The following is a 22017-nucleotide window of genomic DNA, read 5'->3' as shown; positions in this document are numbered from 1 at the left end:
TCACTCACTCACTCACTCACTCACTCACTCAACTCACGCATACTGTACACTCACAATAACACACTCACGCACTCACACTCCCTAATGTGTGTTGCAACACGTGAAGCGGCGTCTGCATTTCCATATATGTGCATTAAATGTGTGAATGTCTAAATAAGGTGCGTCTGTGTAGTGTGTGTGAGTGTGTGCGTTTGTCTTCTTGTTTTTAGGACATTTTTCTGGCCCAAACACGGACCTTATCAGGACCAGTGGTTCTCACGAAGACCAAAACCTGGTCCTAATGACGCGGAACCTCATTTCTGAGGAACTGGTTAAATGAAATGGTGTCATAAGAAGAGTAGCTGCACAAACCTGTGTGTGTGTGTGTATGTGTGTGTGTGTCCGTGTCAGGTCAGGCAGTCAGAACGAGTGGTAAGCATATGGAATGAGAACGGTGTTATGTCACACAGCCAGCCGTCAGCTCTGACTCACTCATATTGAACAAGGGCAGGCCACAGGGGGAGCTGCCGTCTCTATGGTTTCCAGAGCGATCACAGGGGAACAGAAGATGCACAGATTAGGCTCCGATCTCCACAGGCTTAAGTGGCCCTCCGTCCTATAGCCTGGTTTTGTAAGCCATCGATCTGTCAGTCAGTCTTGTATTCGTTTTTCAATTTCTGAGATATAAAGACAGTGTTAGATTTACATCATTAACTTCCTGTCCTGCAGGACTAATTGTTATTATTATTATTATTATTATTTGTAGTTGAATTGATATATTTTTTTGTTTAATGAATCGGACGCAACAGGCAGCAAACGGTCTTCTTATGGTCGTTGCTCTCTCTTGGCTATTATACATGCAGCGTTGTAATGTAAGAAAATACTTTGTTACTGCGGGGCCGGCTTCTCAAACTCGTTCACGTAATTTCAAAATAAAAGCGTTCATTTTGATATAGAAGCGGTAAATGGTTCACAATATAAATGTATATATGATGCAAAAACATGATTTCAAGGGGCAGGCGACAAGTTTGAGACCTCTGTTGTAGGATTTACAAAAGTATCTGTATTTCTAGCAACTTTTAATACATTTCCCCTAACATTCTTTGTTACTACCAAATAAAAAGCTGCTTCACACATTCATACATAACATCTGTGTGCAGTGCATTTTCTATCACACGTTCACGCGCTGTCGACACAGCCATCAGGTGCAAGGTGGGGTTAAGTGTCTCGCCCAAAGACACATTGGCATGTAGACTTGTTGAGCTGGGAATCGAACCCACAACCTTCAAGTTGAAAGACGACTTGCTCTACCACTGAGCAACCATCACTCAAGTCTGACTCTTTTTTAATACTTATGTACATTTTATATTAGAAAATGACTTTTGATTCATAAGTACAGTATATTGTAAAAGGTGACTTTAACTTCTGCCCATGTCATTTTCTGTTAAGATACTTACTTTTAGGTGCTTTATACAAGACTGTGTTCATCAAACATTGATGAATATGTTGATGGTTTCTTTGTGGGGTTTTTCTCCTCAAGTCTTATCAGTTCTCCATTTGTACATTAGTAGCAAATACTGTGAAGGTGGAAACTCCTCTTCATACACAGTGTATGTGTAGTGAAACTGTGTGGTCAGCACTCGCGGCACAAGTTTTTTTTTTTTAAAAAAAAACATCCTCTTGGCTGAAAGGATTTTGAAATGGTGTTTAAAACTAAGTGGAAATGCAAGCAGGCACTAAAAAAACCTGAAAAACTGAAAAAAATGAATATTCAGGAAGTTACTGAAAATGGAAAGTTTGCAGTGATCAACGATACACGAGTGCTAAATGTTGGGAAGCACAAAGGTTTTGATCTGTTTTTTAAGACGTATAACGTTAAAAATATTGCATTGTTGCAATTCTTGTCTTTGGAATGTCCTTGTACTGGTCCTCTCCTCTTGTCTCGTGTCATTCATCAGCGTCTCAGTGTTATGTAAAAAAAGTGCTGTTTCATTCCTTCGATGGACACACCACTAACTCGGCTCATGTGATCGCCTGTCATGGGAATACTTCATCTGTGATTTGCTGCGGATGAACTTGTTTTTGTATCAGCCCTGCTTTGAAATGTTCATTTTTTTTTTAAATTTAAATGTTATTATTTTAAAATAAAGTGCAGCGCACACAGTTTTAAATTTTTTTAGTGAGATGACTCCAATAAAATCTTAAGAATGCATTTTCCCATTATGGCGGCACTTTTTAATTGATTTATTAAGAAAGAGGTTGAGTGGGCAGTCCATGGATGAGCGGACGGGAATTGGGCTTGCACCCGGAGTGTGGATAAATGGGAGGGTCAGGAGGGTCAGGCATCTGGTGTTAAAAGATTCTGACATATCAAATACTGTATGTGGGTCATCCATTGTGACGACCCCTAGAAGGTGAGAAGCTGGAAGAACATACAGTGGTACAGTGTTTTTTGAACACATACTTTTTGTCCCTTTCAACGTTGTGTAACTTGGCTGTACTCGGCGTGTCTCTCCGCAGGCCTGGAGCGGGACAAGTTTGACAACAAAACCGTGACTTTTGAGGGGCACATCAAAGAGGAGCACAACATGTGGCACTACCTGTTCTTTATCGTGCTGGTTAAAGTCAAAGACTCCACTGAGTACACGGGCCCCGAGAGCTACGTGGCTGAGATGATCAAGGTAAACAAAAAAAACGCCGCACCACCCACCTGTGTGAGTGACAACTTGCGTCTGTTGTGAAGGTTATGAACACACTGTAACACCACAGCTGCAGCAGGATCGTTGCTGTCTTGAAGGAACACAAAGGGAGAAAGCGTCTTTTGTTATCCGTCCATCTGCTCCACGTAGTTAACTTCACTGCGTGATGACTTATACATTTCTTTACTGTACGTTCTTTATTTCACTGTCGTTTGTGGAATTAGTGTGTCCCTCGTCTACTGATGTATTTACCTGTCGTGAGTGACACACTTTAGTATGTTTAAGCTGCTGTCAGCAACGTCATCCTTGAGCTAACTTCCTCTCTGTTGCTCCGTCAACAGTCGCGTCCATCCTCCCAACTCATGTTTGGTGAGAAGGAGCATTTCATCACTGACAAACACCTTAACCTCACAAGCTGAGAGGAGGACCGCCTCCCTGTAGAGTTGTGCTCTCTGGATTGGTCGACACCGATCGTCTTAAGATTTATATTATCTAATGGTTAAACATCTACTTGTGCTGCTGTAGCATGAAATAAGGTGTTATAACCCATTAATAACCCATTAGATAACATCAATTATTTGACGATCAGTGTCGATATTGTGGTGGAGTCTAATCCGCTCTCAGTAGAGTTTACAGCCACCTCTACAATATCGACACCGATCGATGGTTAAAATCTTATTTCATGCTACGGCAGCACAAGTAGAGCTTTGACTCACTGTCACTCCTGCACGCACACACACACACACACACACAGACACGTTGACATTAGACACATCTGTACAGTCATACTTATTTGTGAACAGAGCTGACGTCAGTGTTCACTGGAAGACGGTGCGTGTGAAGCCAGATTGGATCTCATGTGGTCACAGGAGACGCATTTAGGATGAATTACCAGTCATACTTGGCGCTGTTCACATGTGTTCACTGGGGACAGATGTTAATTCCAGGTCTGAACGCTACCCTAGATTGAACTGTCAGACTCCAGAGACCACGGAGGGACCCGTATCACCCACCAGTCTCTCTAGATACCCAGTAAAATGTTCCTCTTTTCTAATTTCAACAGGCACCTCAGCAACACACATGCATATATGTGGGCTGATAAACAGGAAGTCAGTGAAACAAGATGTGAACCATAGTCATGTGCTGCCTAAAACTGGTTAGAGCATGATAAGGAATCCTTGCTCAGTTTACAGAAATGTAATCCTCTCAAATACACACCAGAGTTCACTTTTAAGCACCAAAAACATTTACCAATACTTTTCCACCATAACTTCAGCCCCTTTCTTTGGAAACTGAGAAGTGATATTCTTGGTCGACAGGAGCACAACCTGGACTGGTTTCCACGGATGCGTGCCATGTCGCTGGTGAGCAGCGACGCTGAGGGCGAGCAGAATGAAATCAGGAACCTGCAGGAGAAGCTGGAGTCGACCATGAGACTGGTGGCCAACCTGTCTGGACAGCTGACTGAGCTTAAGGAGCAGGTAATGTTTGCCTCTTATTTGCACCGGATAGCTCGTCTGTTCAGTGAGTGGAGTGTTGTTGACCACCTACACACCACTGTTTACTTGTGCTGTACCTCTGCCAACACAAACCAGCTACACTGACTGGCCACAGCTTTTTATCTACTCACTGACGCAAATATCTAATCAACCAATCACAGGGCAGCAATGACGGCCCGCTGAAGTTCAAAAAGAGCTTAAAAATGCATGGATGTTGACGTATTTTAGAAACTCCTGATCGACTGGGATTTTCACACACAACCATCTGTATTGTTTACAGAGAATGGTCCAAAAAAAAAAAAATAATATCCAGTTCCTCTGGAAGAACATGTTTAGTTTTTGTTTCCAAATTTTAGTTTTTGTTGCCAAAGGTCAGAGAAGAATGAACACTCTGGTTGGAGTGACCACACCAGCCTCTTCGTCAGGCCGTTCAGTTTCATCTATGAAGCGTTTTTCATGAAACATTTAAAAACAACACATGGGGCAGAATTTGGAAGAAGTCAAAGTCTATAAAAATGTGTACACACTGGTCCAGTGCTCTCTGAGTTTCAGTCCTGTGATTGCTTAATGCTTTCTCTGATACGCTTTGTTTTCATGCCACAGAGCTGCTACACTTTTATATTCTCTGTCGTTTTTTTCTTCATCACAGTGACAATTAAGACCCTGTGCTATTCCTAAAAAAGAGTGTAAAATAAATTTTAATTTTAATTTGCATTGTCAAAAGAGGAAAAGCCAGTAAGGTAGTAAAAAATCATGGGTAAGTAAATAACGGGAAAATACGATTATACTTATTATAGATATATACAGTAAAAAAAAAGTAAGTATTTCAAAGAAAAATGTTATAGGTTTATGAAAAATGCAAAAAGATTGAAAGTGTAAGTAAGTTTTAAAGGTAAACGGCACCTAAAGAAGTGGCCAGTGAGTGTATCTCACGATATTCCCTCCTGTTTCCTCACAGATGACCGAGCAGAGGAAGCAGAAGCAGCGGATCGGCCTCCTCGGGCACCCGCCTCATATGAACATCAATCCGCAGCAGCCCGCCTGAAGATTCCTGGCCTCCACTTGTGCCTGAGTTCTCCTGACGGTGAACCACATGTTACACAGGAGAGCGTCCAAACACGTCCCCTCTCCAGTATGTATTTAGGTCTGACTGTAGACTTCAGCGCACGCTCCACCACTGAAGTGTTCCTGCACCTTATGTGCTTCTATGAAGGGAAAGTTATCTGAGTGTGTGACTCGTGGTCTCAGGTGTGTGTGTGTTTGTGTGTGTGTGTGTGTGTGGGGGGATGGATGAGTGAGCGCTCAGTGCCTCTGGACCTGAGGAGCCCCCGTCTTGTAGGTTTTTGGGGATGAAAAACACTTGACTGCAGCTTTCCTACCCTGAACGCCTTCTGCATTGTACAACACTGACAGCATGCCAAAGTTCCTGAGGGAGGATTTCTCTCGAGTGGCCTTGTTATGAGGTTTCAGTCCTCAGCGTTGCACCGTCGTTCCAGCTCAGGTCACGTGGGTTTGAAGGTTTGTTTTGAACACTACATCACATCGCTCTATTTTTGTCTGGCGGAAGAAGAAAGAAAAAAAACTAAATATGCAAAGACTAAATAAGGATTAACTCTTGCGAGCTGATGTGTGCTTTCATATGTGAAATCAAAGTATATTATATATTTAAAATGAGGAGGGAAAACCCAAAGAATTGTTTTCTTCTTCACATGAGGACAGCACTTTCTTATCACTTTCATAATATTTTGTAATCTGAATGAAGGTTCTGTTTTGTTCCAGGACACTCATTTTACACTTTTAATGACTCTTTGTTTTTTTGAATACCTGTATGAAGATACTGGAGAGGCCTAGGGTTGACAAGTCATGTGACTTTAGTTCCATGTGATTCTCAGCAGTGATTGGAATGACACAGCACGAGCATAGAGCCACACTCAAAGGACTTTGAGACTGAAGGTAAATTAGATTTATTTTTCTTCTGTGCACTGAATTATTTAATCCTCCTTTAAATTCATTTAGCCCTAAAAGCACTGATGTTTTTCTGTAGCACTCAAACAAACTGTTACTTTTCCGTCACTTTATTAAAGAACCACAACAGAATAACGCCGCAAGTGTTTAAAGGAAAAGAAAGAGACCCAACTCAACTTTTATACTAATAGATTGGTCTGTGTCTGAATTGTACATTTTCCATTCGATTATATTTAAATAAACAAGTGTGTAAAAGAATCTGAGCAGGTGCGTTAAACCTAAGACTGTGAAAATGCATTTGTTTTGTTTAAGGAAATACTGACACCTACTAACTAACACCTATAGAATTGTGTGTATGTGTAACTGCTTTTAAATTTGTTTTCATTTAAGTATTATACTAACTCCCACAAACCTGTTTTAATACATTAGTGAGGTCATATCACAGACATTATACAAATCCCTGAATACTAAAACTACGTCTTAACCCTGAAAAAGCCCAGAAAAATGTCCCCACAGACATCAATACAAGCACACACACACACACACACACGTCCACCCAAAGTAAACTGAATTTGAATGAAATTCTTTGAAAACTTAACACATGTGAGTGGACAACTTACTTCCACCCACATTATATAATTAACAGACGAGACAGTTTTTATTTTATTTAGTTAAAAAAGGCAGAAGTTGTTTCCCCTTGATTCTTAGAAAAGCTTTCCAGATTTACTGAAAAGAGGAAGCATTGTCAGGATTTTCTCTTTTTTTTTTAGAATTGGCTTTAATATAATTAAAATAATCACATTTGTCCATGATGTTGGGGGGAGGGGGCTGTTCCATCGTTGTTCTTTCATTCGACCCCTGCTTTGGTCGTCCTGTAATTACCATCGATTCGTTGTATTTAATTTCCCGTGTTTAAGTCTAACAGTGTTTGTATGAAAGCCAAAGTTTCAAGGTCGATGTGATGCAAGATTTAGAAAAACAAGTTTGACAGCTGCTGCTTTCTTATTCACATGAAAGCAAATATCTCAGTATCTCAAACTCTCCCAAAAAAGTAATATTCTCTGTGTTTTTTGTGTTGTATTGTGATTATAAACAGATTTTTTTGGTATTTAAGATTCAAAAACAACATGGTGACAAGTTCTGGGAGATTCTGAGTCTTTAAAAAAGCAACACCTTGGCCTGTAAGAAAAAAGGTTCAAAGGGATTTTGCTGCATGTGGTTTGCAGAGCAAAGTCCGGAGGAACGCGTGGTTAAATGGTGAGAAGATCTTTTGACTAAGAAAGTTGTCACAATAATTCCTACTGTGGCGGATGCAAACTTGCACACAAGCTTCTGAAAAGTGTTGCTGCGTCATGGGCTCTTTAATCCAGACTATGAGTGAAATGTGGATTTTGATGAGACTGAAGACAAAGATTTTATTACATGGCAAACCTAAAATAGTCAAGATGAGCGGGGAATATTCACCTGCAAAAATGTGCAGATTTAGAAGATTTAAAAATAATAAGAAAGATAAAATGTCAGCATGAAAAATAATCTAACATTTAAAACTAAAAAAAAAAACAAGTGTAATAAAACTAGGATAAAACACTATTTTATAACTGGCAAAAGTCCAATAAAATAACAATTAACTGCATGATTTGAGGAATCGTGATCAGTGCAAACCTGTTTTTGCACATTATTTGCAGTAAGATGAGTATCTGCATCTTCAGAGAGTGAGAGAAAAAAAGAAACCAGAAATGTGTGATGTGTGCTGACAGTCTGCAGCAGAGAGCAGGTGCAGCCGCCGTGTGCTGGATGTGAGCTCAGCAGGCTCTCAGGGCCATGAGGGGATCAACGTGACAGCCTGTCCCGCCTCCTGACAACAGGACACACACACACACACACACAGAGCCGTCCATGCTCAGGTGCACGTGGTTCTCCAGCAGCCGTGACCGCACCGTTTACACTGGAGCCACCCTGCAATCTGCAGACATGTGAATCAACAAGGTGGATAATAACACACCACTACACGTGTTTTTATTCTTATTCTTGTCATCATCATTATTATTAGTGTCATTATTAGATTTAAGTTTATTGTTACATCCCCCCCATAGGAGAAATTCCCATTGTCTTGCGACTCTTTAAATGTAAGTATAAAAACAGACAAGTTAAAAACAAGTATAAAACAAAAAACAGATAGTCAAAAGTGGAAACAAATAAATATTATGCCATATGCATATACATATATGTTGTACTTGTATGTACATATATATATATACATATAAAGTATGTATATCATTTTCTGTGTGTAGTATATCTGTATAATAAATAGAAATAATATATATATTATATGTATATAATGAATATTAAAATATATATAACATATAAATTTCAATATAAGATGACAAACACGACTTAAATAAAATAAGGTAAAACGTTGGAAACATTATATACATGTTATAATATTAAGAATATGTATAATACATATTATACATACATATCAGTTTTTTTGTTCTGATTTTATTGACAATATCATTGTGCGGTGGATGTACAATAGTCTGTTGTGTCACTGTTGGCGACGTATTTCCATTTGTTTGGACTAATTTTGCTCGTTTAATATACATATATATATATATATATGTTAAAATAATATAGAAACAGCTGAGCAGAGTTCATGTTGTTTTTTTGTTGTAGTTGTTAAAATACTGAGGTATCTGTTGGTTGTGTCGTCTAATTGTCCTAATCCTCTAATTATGATTCTTCGTTGCGCCTCTGATGTTTTAGTGATCTTATATTTGATGATTTATTGACATGAGCAGTGTGGATCATGAGCCACCACACCCTCACCCTCACCCGCACGAGCAGCAGCAGCAGCTCAGCTTCTCTGGTTCGCCGCCAGCAGCACGTTCCCTGCGCGTTGGCGCGCCTCGCGCACCGCCGTGTTTCCATACACTTCAGCATGGTGGTACACGGGATCAGACACGCGCCGCCTCCCACTCTGACGTCCGCGGTCGTCCGCCCACTGAGGCTCCTTATCGGCGCAAAGTGGGCGGTCCCTCCGCCGAGGACACAGCGCCGTTTAACACGTGAGCCTCATGTGACGGAGGTAGGTCAGGCTGAGCGCAGAGTCAGAGGGTTTATCTGACTCCTCTCTCTGTCCTCCCCCATTCTCCCAACGCGCCACCAAGAGGTTTACCTTCTCCTGCGGCGGGACGCACAGCGCCTGGACTTTACATCCAATTATTAAGTGATCCTCTGGATATTTTTCTTTCTGTGCGATATTTATATAGAAGAAAGGACAAACTGTCTTTAAGAGCGTGAGAGCAAATAAATGCGTGTTTATTTGTGACTGAGTTGGAAAAGCACCTCGTTTTTAAGTGCGTAACTGGAGAGAGAGAGAAAAAAAAGAAGAAGAATGGAGCGGATTCCAAGCGCGCAGCCTCCTCCTCCTCTTCCTCTGTCCAAGCACCAGGCTGATCTGTCAGACGTGCAGGGGTAAGTCACACTTTAAAAAACAAAAACAAAAAAAAAACCACAAAAACATATATTCATTTACTAAATTCAGTCTATACTCTTGATTCTGTCTCATTGTTTTTATCTGTATTTATTCCTTTAGGAGGGATTTCCTTATGTATGACTATAAACCCAGGCGAGGAATGAAGAGAGGAGACGAGAGCAAGGTATTTATGCTGTTTTGTTTTTGTTTTTTCTTAATAAAAAATTGAATAAAGTAAATGTTGTGTGAACTGCAAGGTTATGGAAGAGCTGTATATCCAGAAAGGCTCAGCTGATTTCTGCTATGACATAACTCCTGTAGACCTCCCCTCTGAGTGTGTGTGTGTGTGTGTGTGTGTGTGTGTCAGCTGAATTGACCCTAAACTCTACTGTTTGGCTTCATTCCTGCAGGAAACCTACAAACTGCCCCACAGGCTGATCGAGAAGAAAAGGCGAGACAGGATAAACGAGTGCATCGCGCAGCTGAAAGATTTGTTACCAGAACACCTGAAACTCACGGTAAGATTCATGCTGAGATTCACTGCACCACCGAGTGGCTGCTCTGGGCTATTACAGCCTGTGTGTGCGTCATCAGAGAAGGCTGTGTCTGCTGTCATGTTCAAATGGACATTCAAAAAAATATATAGTTAATTATTATAATCATGTTGCATGTTTACATTTACGACTGAACAAATACGTTTTCATCGGAGTTTAGAAATCATTAAAAAATCTTTATCATTTAGGATATATGCCATGGTGCACACCTGTTTACATAGATATACTCTATGAGTATAGAGTATATATAGAGATGTTTATATAAAGAGGATCCAAAGTTCATTAACCACTCATTAAGCATAGTAGCTGCAGATGTTCTCTCCAGTTCATTCAGCCCTATTGAATATCATGCACAAGTGGGTAGTAAAGCCGGGTTCCTTCCTGTGTGTGTTATGTAAGAGGTGAGGATGTGCTGACTGTGTATGTGTCTCCTACAGACTCTGGGCCATCTGGAGAAGGCGGTGGTTTTAGAGCTCACACTGAAGCATGTGAAAGCGCTCACCTCTCTGCTGGAGCAGCAGCAGCAGCAGATCCTGGCGCTGCAGAATGGCATGCAAATTGGTGAGTCGTGGATCACTGACACGCACAGATGTGGAAATGCACATCCCATTTGTGTTAGAGTGCAGAATGTCTGACTGTGTGGTTTGTTTGTTGTGTTTACAGAGCAGCCTCTCGTGAGCCAGGAGAAATCAGAGGAGATGTTCTGCTCTGGCTTTCACATGTGTGCCAAGGAGATTCTTCAGTTTCTCACCACTCACAAGACCGATGGAGACTTCACGCCGTCGCATGTGGTCAGTCACCTCCACAAATTAGCTGCCGAGGTGCTGCAAGGTCCAAACCGACCCTGCACCCCTCTGAGCCCACCGCGTGAGGAACCTACCTACCACCAGCACCAACCTCACAAAGAGATGCACACCAGCTCGGCCCCGAAACCCAGCGAGGGCTACAGGAGGAACTGCGTACCTGTCATCCAGCGAGTTTACGCTCCAGCGAGCAGTGAGCTGAGTGGCAGTGACACAGACACAGATAGCGGTTATGGAGGAGAGCTGGAGAAGAACGAATCTGCAGACCTGCAGGCACGTCCAGATTACTACGGCCAGGAGAGCCAGCTGAAGCGAGCACTGGGAGAGCGACAGAGCTCCGGCATCAAGCAGGAGGACGGTGAGTCGCGCCATAAACGGCCCCGCGTGGAGTCGTCCGAGGATGAGCTGTTCTCGGGTGGAGAGTCATCAACTTCATCGTCCTCCAGCGGTTACAGTAGTTACATGAGCACGTCTTCTAACCGTCCACCCCCTCCACATCCCCTCTGCATGCCTTTCTACCTCATTCCACCCTCCGCTGCAGCCTACTTGCCAATGCTGGAGAAATGCTGGTACCCCGGCGCCGTGCCCATGCTCTACCCCGGTGTAGGAGGCTCCGCGCCCTCAATATCCAGTGAAAGACCACCTCCACCTCAGCTGGTGTTGTCTCCCAGGGGAGGCTCTCCAGCCCCAGCTGTATCTCAGACCCCCATGGACTCCCCTGCCCTCCTTCAGGCATTAAAGCAGGTACCACCCCTCAACCTAGAAACCAAAGACTGAAAGAAACCGGATGAAGACATGATCCCGCTATAGTACTCGAGAACAGAGACAGTAGTAGGAAGCCGAAGAAAAACTGAGCCGTTCCATAATCCATCCTCATTCCTCTCATCTGTTCTTCAGATCAAACAGCAGATGTGAGGACTTGGAGAAATGATCAAGAAGAGGTGGAGAGGGGAGCAGCGTCCGTCCACTCGAGGAGGACGCAGAGCTCGTCGTTGAATGTTAAATGCTCAGTGATATTTAATGTATCATATGAACTGGACCTGCCCTGCAAACACACAAACAAACACACACTCTCACTTGGTTGAATGTAAAGAACAAGTTTTAGATGCTGCTGTTAAAAGTTTAAATGCTGACGACACTGATGCAGTTCACCTGTCGCTGTTGCGACAGAGACATGCGACCGACTGAGACCGTTGCACCAAATGTTAGTAGAAAAAACACCACCCAAAGTCTGTCGCCTATGTCCTGTCATCGTCGTCATGAAATACATGGGGTTTCTTTGAGTGTTTATGGACACGAGTATGAAGAAGAAATGAAGAAATGACAGTCACATGACCACACTGAATGAGAAGTCTTGTGTTTTCGTTAGAAACCAGACGGCTGAGATGGAGTTTCTGTAATTATTGTTCATAAGCCTCATGTACATTTTTGATTCCCGCCAGTCTTGCACTCTGTCCATCAGGGGAGATCAAAGGAGGACAGAGTGTGGACAAGTGTATGTTGTTGTACTCAGAAACTGTGTACATATACTGTGTAGCACTGTGCTGGACCAGGTCTGCCTCCACAACACATCTGTTTCTGCTCGAGTCAAACCTGGTGTTTGTTCTTGCTGTTGCCTTTTACTTGTGAATACGCTGATAAACGTCAGATGTTCATTCTCTGTACTGCGCGTGAATACTGGAGTCAAAGGAGTGACGAGGAGAGACATGAATGTAAGTTTTACCAGAGGACTAGTTTTCTATAGAACGAGGTACTTGAGATTTTATATTTTGGGACCTACACGAAAGATGTTTGATGTACATATTTTGTCTATTAATGTTGATATACATTATATATATGTGTATAATAAAGTATTTTTTTTCCCGTGGAATTTGCTTTGACTGTTTATGTTTGAAAGAGACTGTGTGTATGATTGCATTTGTTTCCTCTTGAGGACTTTTTCTGTCATAAAAACACCTTGTCACGACTAATGGTCCTCATGGGGTCCAAAGCCTGGTCCTAATGAGGCCAAACGTCATTTCTGAGGAACAGGGCCAAGATCTGAATTATGACTAGTTAAGCTTAAGGATAACACTTTGTTTAGGCTGTCCAAATGAACAAAAGTCAATGCAGTGTCCCAAAAAGAATAGTTGTGCAAACCTGTGTGTGTGTGTGTGTGTGTATATGTGTTCTTGTAAGTGTTTTTTGTGAGGACCAAAAATCGTATAAACCATGCGGAGTGAGGACATTTGGTGAAAGTTAGGACATTTTGGCTGCACCTTACTAATTTAATGGGTTTTTTAAGGGGGTTAAGACCTGACTTTAGGGTAAGGGTTTACAATTGGGTTTTGGTTAAGGTAAGGGTTTCAAGTAAGCCCCCCCCCCGAATTGAAATATTACTGAGAGCCTGATAATTTTTATTATTTTATCTGTATAAACCACTGTATGAGTTGTCCTGCCCTGCCTCTCACGCACAGTTAGGGTTAGGGTAAGGGTTATAGTTAGGCACTTAGTTGTGATGGTTAAGGTTAACTAAAAACAAGTTTTGTGCATGTGTGTGTGAAAATATCTCACAATGAAATTCAATCACCAGTCCAGCTTTAGTTGAGAACATGTCTAAGGAAACACTGATGTAACGGCAGAAAGGAAGCCCGGCTCTCCTGCTGGTAAACCGTCTGTGCACATGAAAACAAGTAAACACATGAAACAGTTTGAGATTAAAACCCTGATGCAATGATCACATGACAATGAGACATTTTGAATATGAACTTTAAATGTGAAATGTAGTGATGCCAGAATTGTGATCTCTCTCTCTCTGTCTTTCTACTCCACCACACATCTGTACATTGCTCACAGAGGCTTATCAAACATAATAGAAGCATAATCACAATAATCACTGTTTTTCACTTCAGCCTATGTTGCGTAATCACGCTTTTTCAGACACGTTATCATGCTCACGGTGATACTTTCATCTCGTTCTTCAAATATGAACAAAATGAGCATTTTAAACTGAATATTTATATTTTTTATTTTTTATCTTTTAATGGAAATGTTTTTGTCGAAGGACACGACCTGCCCTCCAAATGTCATTAGTTCCTCCTGAACAGAGAGGTCTGTTGTAGGCAGTTGCATGTTTGGATGCTGTCATGAGATTCTATTTACAAGCTGATGTTTGTGGTGTAACTGACCCATTTTTCTGCCAATTTAGCAATTTTTCAGTTAAGGTTTAGATTTCTCAGTAGCCCGCTTGGTTCCTGGAAGCCACGTGGTTAAAATGATTGCCTTATAACCACAATCTCTCCACTGATGCATGCGATACACATCCCTCCTTATTATTTCTTTCCTCTCTGTGTCGGTCCGTCTCTGCAATTGATGGCAAAAATGTCAAATTCTGTTTGCTACACATTCCAGACTGATATCCAGAATAATACAATTGTTGAAACATAAATAACTAAATCCATTTAGTCAAATATGTGGTAATTATTATGTGTGTCTAAATCACCCAGGGAAGCTCTGTTTTCTAAGCACTTTCAAAACGTTTCCATGAACACAGATGATGTTACAGCTCTGACTTTTATGGCATATTTAGAACTTTGTTTTTATTAAAAGGCTGGAACAGGAGATATGCCATCTTCTAAGTAGGGGCTGCAAATTATTTCCTGCCCTTTTTTTTTTTTTTTTTCCTTTCTCCTCCAGCAAAGTGTTCCCATAAAAGACTGTTTCATTTTTTAAGCTTTAACGCCATCTACTGGAAACATTGCAAGCATTGCAACAACTGAATATGAATAACTCGGGAGAACAGTTTGATTTACAGATTTAGAACATCAAAGTTGGCGGTTGTTATTCTGAGGACAGGACCCAAATGTTTTGATGGGTAGTTTTCAAGTTCCTCACCATACTTTTTTGTCGCATAAAACCCCTGTGCGTATACTTATACAGTAATATATTCTTCAAACAAAACTTAATACCATCAGAATCAATGTGAACTCCTTGATAATCACAATCCAGGTCATCAAAAAATATAAAACAATGTTTGTCAAAACCTCCTCAGCGTCCCACCGTTTGCTCTGAACACACAGTAACACTAGTGTTTATGTTCCCCAGTATAGTCCTCTTTATGTTTTGCCATGTTTTGCCTGTGAGAACAGAGGAACGAGTGATGCCTGTGGAAGCTGCGGCGAGAGGACAAAGTCAGGTTACGACAGGAACTATTTCCTGTCACAGTGTTTGGCTTCAAACTAAAGATCTCCAGCGTAGGGAGGGGACCCTGGAGTGACGGAAACGCCTGGGTGGAAGTCTTGTGCTGGGCCTCAGAAACCATCTGGGGTAGAAAGAGTCTAGTAATATGGGATGCCTGTCCTCGGCCGGGCTGAGATTTACAGTGCAGCATGCTGTGAGGGGAACTGAGGGAAAAAGAAAGACTGCGTGGGACGAGAGTGGCTCTGTTCGCACTGAGACGCAACCGTTGCACTTTTTTCTGAGGTTTGGTGTGTGCCGCCAGAGGCTGATCAGACACACAAGTGTGACAGGACCTGCGGACACAGGAGGGATTCTGGGTAATCTGAATGTCCCTTCTCCTTTCGTGCATTTTCTTTGGAGATGTTGATGTCAGCTGCCCCTTTGTGTCTTCAGCAGTTTGGTTCTCTTTGCCTGCATGGCGGGAAGCAGCAACTGCATGGGTCTTCTGATGTGATGATTTATGTCTTGTTTTCACCTCTTCTGGAGACGTCCGGTCTGAGGAGAACTGGATAGCAGGAAATGCACGAAGGAGGGGTCTGGATCGCCTGACAGCAGCTCCTTCCACCAGAAGGTTCATGCCCACATAGTGAGGAACTTCAACTGCAGTCTGGGAGGATGATAAAGGAAAAACATTCTCCTTTTAACATCCATCCAATGGCTCCCTGCAAAACCTCTGGAAGATCTGGACCCCTTATCAAGATTATTACAAACACACACAGGCCTCATTAAACGAGAACTATAATGATGGAAACGCAGAGTGTGTGAGCCCACAGGTTACATATATACATCTAAATGTTTTGTAATCTTATGTTAATGTTATAAACTGATACATAGCAGCCTTTTTGCATGGAGTTTGCAAGTTCTCCCCATGTGTGCATGACTTTTCTCCAGTTTCTTGCCACTGTCCAAAAACCATGCAGATTTGGGGATTTGGCAAACTGGACATTCTAAATTGAGAGTGTGAAGGTGAATGGTTGTTTGTATCTGTGTGGCCCAGTGATGGACTGGAGACCTGTCCAAGGTGTTCCTCGCCTTCCACCCTATTTCAGGTAGTATTGTCACCAGCGCCCCCGTGACCCTCATGTGGAGGATAAAGCCACAGGAGATGGATGGATGGATGGATGGATGGAAAACAACAACAAATAACCTATCCATCTATTGCCTTGTGTTATACTGTATTCCCACCTGTTTGTAGATTATATGGAATCCTCCTGTGTAAGCACTAGAATCCGCCCGCCAGTCCAGCACAACCCTCAGTGTGTCCAGCTGCACAGCAGGGCAGAGGCGGGCGGTCACAGCCGTGGAGCAGGCCATCGTCGGACTGGCATTGATCTCCAGGAGCCAGGGCCTCAGATCTCTGCCCAACATAAAGTCTGCTCCATAGAGCTCAAAGCTGGCCTTGCGGTGCTCGACCAGGTCCTGGGCTGTCTGCAGGGCATGAACCACTGCTTGCTGCATGCCTGGGACCACCACCGCCTCCCACTTTGCCCCACGGCCCTGCTGCTGCAGAAAAGCCTTGAACTGAGAGCAGGACCACATGTTGTCCAGAGGCACAGCCGGATGGCGATCACGAGACGGCTGGAAGTGCTTCTGGATGGAGTTGTTGCACAGGTGAACTGAGCTGAGGAAAATAACGCACAAGATCTATCATCATGGTTTAAATAAGGTTAAGCAACCCTCCAAAACGCTACTCAGTGAACCTTTAAGTAAGTTAAGCCCCCCAAAAAACTATCTAACTTGTTTGTCTGACCCTCTTGCCTTACCTGTCAAGAGTCTTTGTTGAGTAGGGCTGAGTGGAGAAGCGCAGGTAGCACTCTTTGTAGAACCACACAGTCAGAGGGTTCCAGTCCGTTACAAGGAACCACTGACGGAGGTCAAACTTGGTGCCGTGGACCAGCAGAGGACGTTCCAGGTATTTCTGAACCACCCACTTACTCTCCTTCGTCATGGCTCTGTCTGTGTCTATCAGTGCCAAAATGTCCTCCAGGCGGTTCATACACATAATACCTGCACAATGGTTGTTATGACAGTCACAATTATTGTTGTCAGTATTTCAGCGTTGTGCAGCCGAGCAGAGGTGAAACTTTAAATTAGGAGATTACTCTACAGTATAAATGTTATGTTGCTGAGGGGAAATCCTCACCGCGTCCTCTCGACTTGGCACCCGGTTTGATGATCCAGATGTTGCTCAGTCCGTCTGTGTCCAGCTGAGGACAGCACTCCTGCAGTCTGTTCAACATCGCCTGGCAACGCCCCACAAACACACCGCTACCACTGATCACGGCACCTTCACTACATAGAAACGGTTTTATTAGCGTTTTATATTGACATACATTATCATACTATATGACCCTACTATGTCCAGATTGTTACATTCATTTTTAAAATATAGGACTTATAAGAATATAAGTTCAACTCTGACTAACTCCTAATTCCAAACTGAGGCCTAACATGAACTCTAGTTCGTGTAAAGAACATAATACATACAATATTTACTGTATGTCTATTGCTTAGAGAGACCCACACACTGATTATCACTCCTAGTAACCACAAAAGGATAATTGTTGCAAACGCAAACTAGAAGCATCCTGAAAAAACACAAAAAACAAAACCACACTCACTGAACAACCATGTAGTAGTTCTGCAGAAACTCTGTCCACTGTTGTCCCTCCACTGTTGGGGCCGTTTCCACGGTTACGTCAATGTCACCGTGCTCTAAAACACTGAGAAACTCTTCACACACGTGCAACGCGGTGTCAATCATCTCTGGATCTAACTCTTTGAAGAGAAAGAATGGATTTGTTACATGATACTTCTTCTGTGCTTCATACGATGCTGTGCATTTGTAGCTGTTTTACTTTCGGCGGTGCTGGTTTTAGCTTTTTGTTCCCCAACCTCTGCTCCCTGTCTGCTCCATGTTTCCACCACATGCTGCAGCAGGCTGGTGCAAGCTGTCCTCCTGAAGTCCTCTTAGTTTTGGAATGGAATTATGGTGAACATAACATGTAACACAAAGGGTGACAGATTATCTTAAAGGTCCAGTATGTCACATTTAGGAGGCAGAAATTGAAGAAACAATCCTTAACTATGTTCAAATAAGTGCATAATACTTTTTTGTTTGTTTGTCGTGATATACACTTTAAGTAAGGGCCTTACTTTATGGAGGCTGTCATCTTGTGCCGTCTTGTTTCTACCGTAGCCTGAATGGACAAAGCAGCCAGAAACTGTGTTTTTGTACTAAAGTTTAAGCTTAGTGATTAAAGGCCACAGAGGGCCTGTCCACACGGAAACAGGTTTAGGTGAATATGCATGCTTTTCTTTGCTGGAGAGGCGTTCAGTCCACACAGAGACAGCGTTTTAGGGGAAACTGAAACTGTATTCTTTGAAAAAGCCTCCCAGAGTGGGAAAATCTCACAACACTGGCCTCGTGTTTCTGTGTAGACAGCGAATACGATACTTTAGGAAAACGATGGCGTCATATTCCCAGCTCTGTCTTGTGTTTGGAGATTGTTTTGCCAACTACTGTCAATGAAAAGTAACTCAAGTCAGTCTGGAAAGACGCCAGATATCACAGGACACGTCCTGTCTTTAGAGAGTTCACACACGCGGGTGAAAAAAAGTGTTGAATCGTAAGATAAAGAGAAGAAAACAAAACCTATTTTTATTTTAATAAACAAAACAGGTCAGAGTGATTGTTCCACACACATTCTGCTGCACTGAACATCCACAGCTCGTTCTTATCTGCTCTGCACTCACACAGTCTGACTCTCTGTCCACAGTTAGATGGACCTCACTCGTGTAGGAAAATTGTGCATTTCCTTCTCATAAGGACGTGGCCTGAAGCTCAGTGAGCCGAGTAGCAATCTCACCAATTAGATGTCACCAATTCTCACATAGTGGACCTTTAAAGGTGTCTTTGACACTTGATGTATCATTATGCAAATATTATATCTCCATGTTCCATATCCACGTAAAAACACACACCTTTGCATCTATGACTTAAAATAGGTGTAAAATATGTGTTGATGAAGTCATACAACAAACCTATGAATGCATGCTTTTCGTCTTCAGCACCGAGTCTGTAGCATCTGGGAAAGAAGGTGTCCGGATCTGCAGCGTCAAACCACTGAAGGTTCCGCAGGTTCACACAGAGCCCCACCTGAAAGACACACAGAACAAGTTCAACTATGGCCACAGCTCAACATCTTTCAGTCTATCATGAGAAACTCTTGAGAGACGTGACCTTGGTGGTGAAAGTTCCCACGTTTGCATAGTGATTGGTCACTTGGTCACTGCGCAAGCCGCGACAGTCGATGTAATCTCGGCGCGTTGTCCAGTGGAAATAGGGTGTTTCATTCCGGACCAGGCGCGACTGAAACGGTGAAAGGCAACGTTTTACTGCACAGCTTTCATCTGAAAAACGCAGTCATCGTAACATGCTCACCTTCATGAGAATGTTCTCTTACCATGAGCTCATACATGTCATCAAAGTTCTCCTCTTTCTCACCTTCATCCCCTCTCTCTGGAAACAGATAAGAGCAGAGTGTGTGTGTGTGTGTGTGTGTGCAGGGGCCTGTGCAGTGAGGTCCATCATGGATTATTTATTAGGGGACGGGGTTTATTTGGACTAGTGCTTCGGTGACATAAAGCTTAAGTCATGCAGCTTTTACACAAGAATATTTCAATGTTTCATGTAATCTGTCTTTTGCAGAGGTGGAAAGTAATGAATTACACTTACTTGCTTTACCGCAATTGAGTAAGTTTTTGTGTACATTTAAAGTTATTTAAGTGTAAATGTACTTTTACTTAAGTATGTTTTTTTTGGAATTGCTGTACTTAAATGAAAAAAGAAATGAAATGAAAGTTTTAAATCACATCCATTACTGAGTAAAAAAATGTGTGAATGAGGACAGGTGAACAGATGGGAAAAGAGGGGTGAATTGTGAATAGGTGAATTTAAGGTCCCTGAGTGAGTGAGAAAGTTAAAGCAGTTGTGACCTTTGACCCGTGTTGACTGACACATTATGTGTTGTGACCTTTGATTGTGACTTGTACAGAAACACACTTAATGTTTATATTTTCTTTGTTTTATGTGTGAAACTTCATAGTCAGAAGAGCTAGTTTCTTACCAGTAACATCAGCACAGACATCACCATCATCACCATCGTAGTCCTCATCGCCATGGTAATGAGGTGGCCTCTGAACTGGATGGGGCAAACATCGTTCCACCCACCCTCTGGCCCATAAGGCAGTGCGGATAACAGGATAGGGCCCCTGCACTGAAAACACTCTCCTCAACTGAGTGTGGATGGAAAGGGAAATTTGACTCTATAGAAGACACATGTTCAGCTATGATACAGTTCATTTTACTTATTTATTTTTTCATTTACAGTCACCTTGACTGCTTTGTCCACAAGCGCCTTGGCTGTTTTCAGCCTGTCTGGCCTGATTGCAGGCAGGCTGGACACAAGACTGCGATTTAACCTCCCTTCCACTGGAGCCACAGAGGACTGTAAAACTGAGGTGAAAATGGATATATAAATGTGTTCAAAAATTGTGTATATGAAATATATATATGCATATAGAATATGCCCTTACCTGGCATTTGCTGCATTTTAATTGTTGAAGTTTTCCCCAGATCAGCAGAAGTATCAAGTTATTTCTGCAAAAGCAATTTTAACATCATTATAAGTCACTATAAGAGATACATTTTTTTAGAATTATGATAACGATATCATTGGATCTTAAAAATACAAAATAAACAGTTTTGCTATCAGCATAGCTGCCCATCAGGTTCTCTTCTGTGATTCTTTGAATCCATTGTTATCAAAGTGGCACGTGGCACCCACATTGTCACTGCTTCAGAAGAGGGATGTAAATCAGGTCAAGCAGGGATCTGAATCTGGACCGAGCTGACTGAGCTGTATGGTTTCTTACTGACATAACCCATGCGCAAAAACGCAAAGTGCCCACGCACACACCCACGGCCAGCAGAGCACACACAGCGCAGAAACGTGCGTAAAAATGAACTGTCTCTCTAACAGCGAACATGCAGTCAAACAAAGAGCTGAGCCCAAATCTACAGGAACATACAAACGCTGTGGCCCGTCCACTCGCTCCTGCGTTCTTCCTCGCGTTCCCACATACACAGTTCCCATAACAACCACGCAAACTCCTGCAATATGTTTGTAGTTACCATGGCAACCGCGCCCCAGAAGAAACAGGACGCCCGTCGTGCGTCAGGTGGATGAAAAACCACATTTGGTCACGCGCTGACGAAAGTGGATCACCTGCCTGATGCTATCAGTTGCAGTGTGACTTACACGTGATGGTGACAACAACAGACTGTGGTCATATCACTGCAGCTCTGAGCTCAGTGGTTACACAACTCAACTTTAGAACTTTTAGCCAGTGGCCTATATTGATCTTCCATCACTGGAAAAATATAGAAAAGTCTGCAAAACTCTGCTGATCACAAATCAGTCAGACTCTCATCAGCACCACGTCCAATCAACACAACAAAATCCTAATTTTCAGATTGCAAAACTAAATTTAAAAGTCAAATTGTATACTTGACCTTATTAAAGCAGACGATTATCATCACTCTTTGTGAAACACAAGAGTCTGATCCTGATTAGATGCAGAAGAGGCAAAGAGGCAGAGACACATGGCTGTGAATGTGGTCGAGACAGAGGAGAGAAGCATTTCCTCCATTTTTACATAGACAAACAAAACATGACAAAGAAAAAAACAAAACCTTCTGGCATTTACCCCAGAAAAGAAACTAGAGATTGTACTTGGTGAGGAGATGACAGCTGCTCTAGC

General features: G+C 42.4%; 3 protein-coding genes across 11 annotated transcripts in view; 2 read left to right on the top strand and 1 right to left on the bottom strand.

Annotated features, from left to right (window-relative positions):
• The window catches only part of LOC122768475 (inositol 1,4,5-trisphosphate receptor type 1), a 76667-nt gene extending 70267 nt beyond the window's left edge, over positions 1-6400 (top strand). For all 6 annotated transcript variants that reach the window (XM_044024522.1, XM_044024520.1, XM_044024518.1 and 3 more), the window contains 3 exons: positions 2500-2660; positions 3998-4159; positions 5136-6400. In XM_044024522.1, the coding sequence (XP_043880457.1) occupies positions 2500-2660; positions 3998-4159; positions 5136-5222 (410 nt within the window). In that variant the 3' untranslated portion in view covers positions 5223-6400. The remainder of the gene's footprint in view (positions 1-2499; positions 2661-3997; positions 4160-5135) is intronic.
• Positions 6401-9206: 2806 nt separating this feature from the next.
• LOC122768757 (class E basic helix-loop-helix protein 40-like) lies at positions 9207-12844 on the top strand. Its single transcript, XM_044024965.1, has 5 exons — positions 9207-9616; positions 9738-9801; positions 10028-10135; positions 10609-10732; positions 10835-12844. The coding sequence occupies exons 1-5, from the start codon at positions 9537-9539 to the stop codon at positions 11749-11751; spliced, it is 1293 nt and encodes a 430-aa protein (XP_043880900.1). The 5' UTR covers positions 9207-9536; the 3' UTR covers positions 11752-12844.
• A 1681-nt stretch (positions 12845-14525) lies between these two features.
• Positions 14526-21518, bottom strand: ttll3 (tubulin tyrosine ligase-like family, member 3). 4 transcript variants are annotated; one of them, XM_044022908.1, is made up of 13 exons: positions 21389-21518; positions 20791-20854; positions 20589-20710; positions 20322-20490; positions 19659-19714; positions 19436-19564; positions 19237-19351; positions 18051-18161; positions 17814-17970; positions 17336-17484; positions 16956-17199; positions 16378-16813; positions 14526-15799 (listed from the first exon to the last, which is right to left on the bottom strand). In XM_044022908.1, the coding sequence occupies exons 2-13, from the start codon at positions 20804-20806 to the stop codon at positions 15038-15040; spliced, it is 2466 nt and encodes an 821-aa protein (XP_043878843.1). In that variant the 5' UTR covers positions 20807-20854; positions 21389-21518; the 3' UTR covers positions 14526-15037. The 4 variants fall into 4 exon arrangements, with proteins under 4 accessions (XP_043878843.1, XP_043878842.1, XP_043878844.1 ...); XM_044022907.1 differs by lacking the exon at positions 21389-21518 and adding an exon at positions 21286-21361; XM_044022909.1 differs by lacking the exon at positions 21389-21518 and adding an exon at positions 21042-21263.
• Between the last annotated feature and the right edge of the window lie 499 nt (positions 21519-22017).

The sequence above is a fragment of the Solea senegalensis genome, linkage group LG4, assembly GCF_019176455.1.
Source record: "Solea senegalensis isolate Sse05_10M linkage group LG4, IFAPA_SoseM_1, whole genome shotgun sequence".
NCBI classification, from domain to species: domain Eukaryota; kingdom Metazoa; phylum Chordata; class Actinopteri; order Pleuronectiformes; family Soleidae; genus Solea; species Solea senegalensis.
This window is presented reverse-complemented; position numbering and strand designations above follow the sequence as displayed.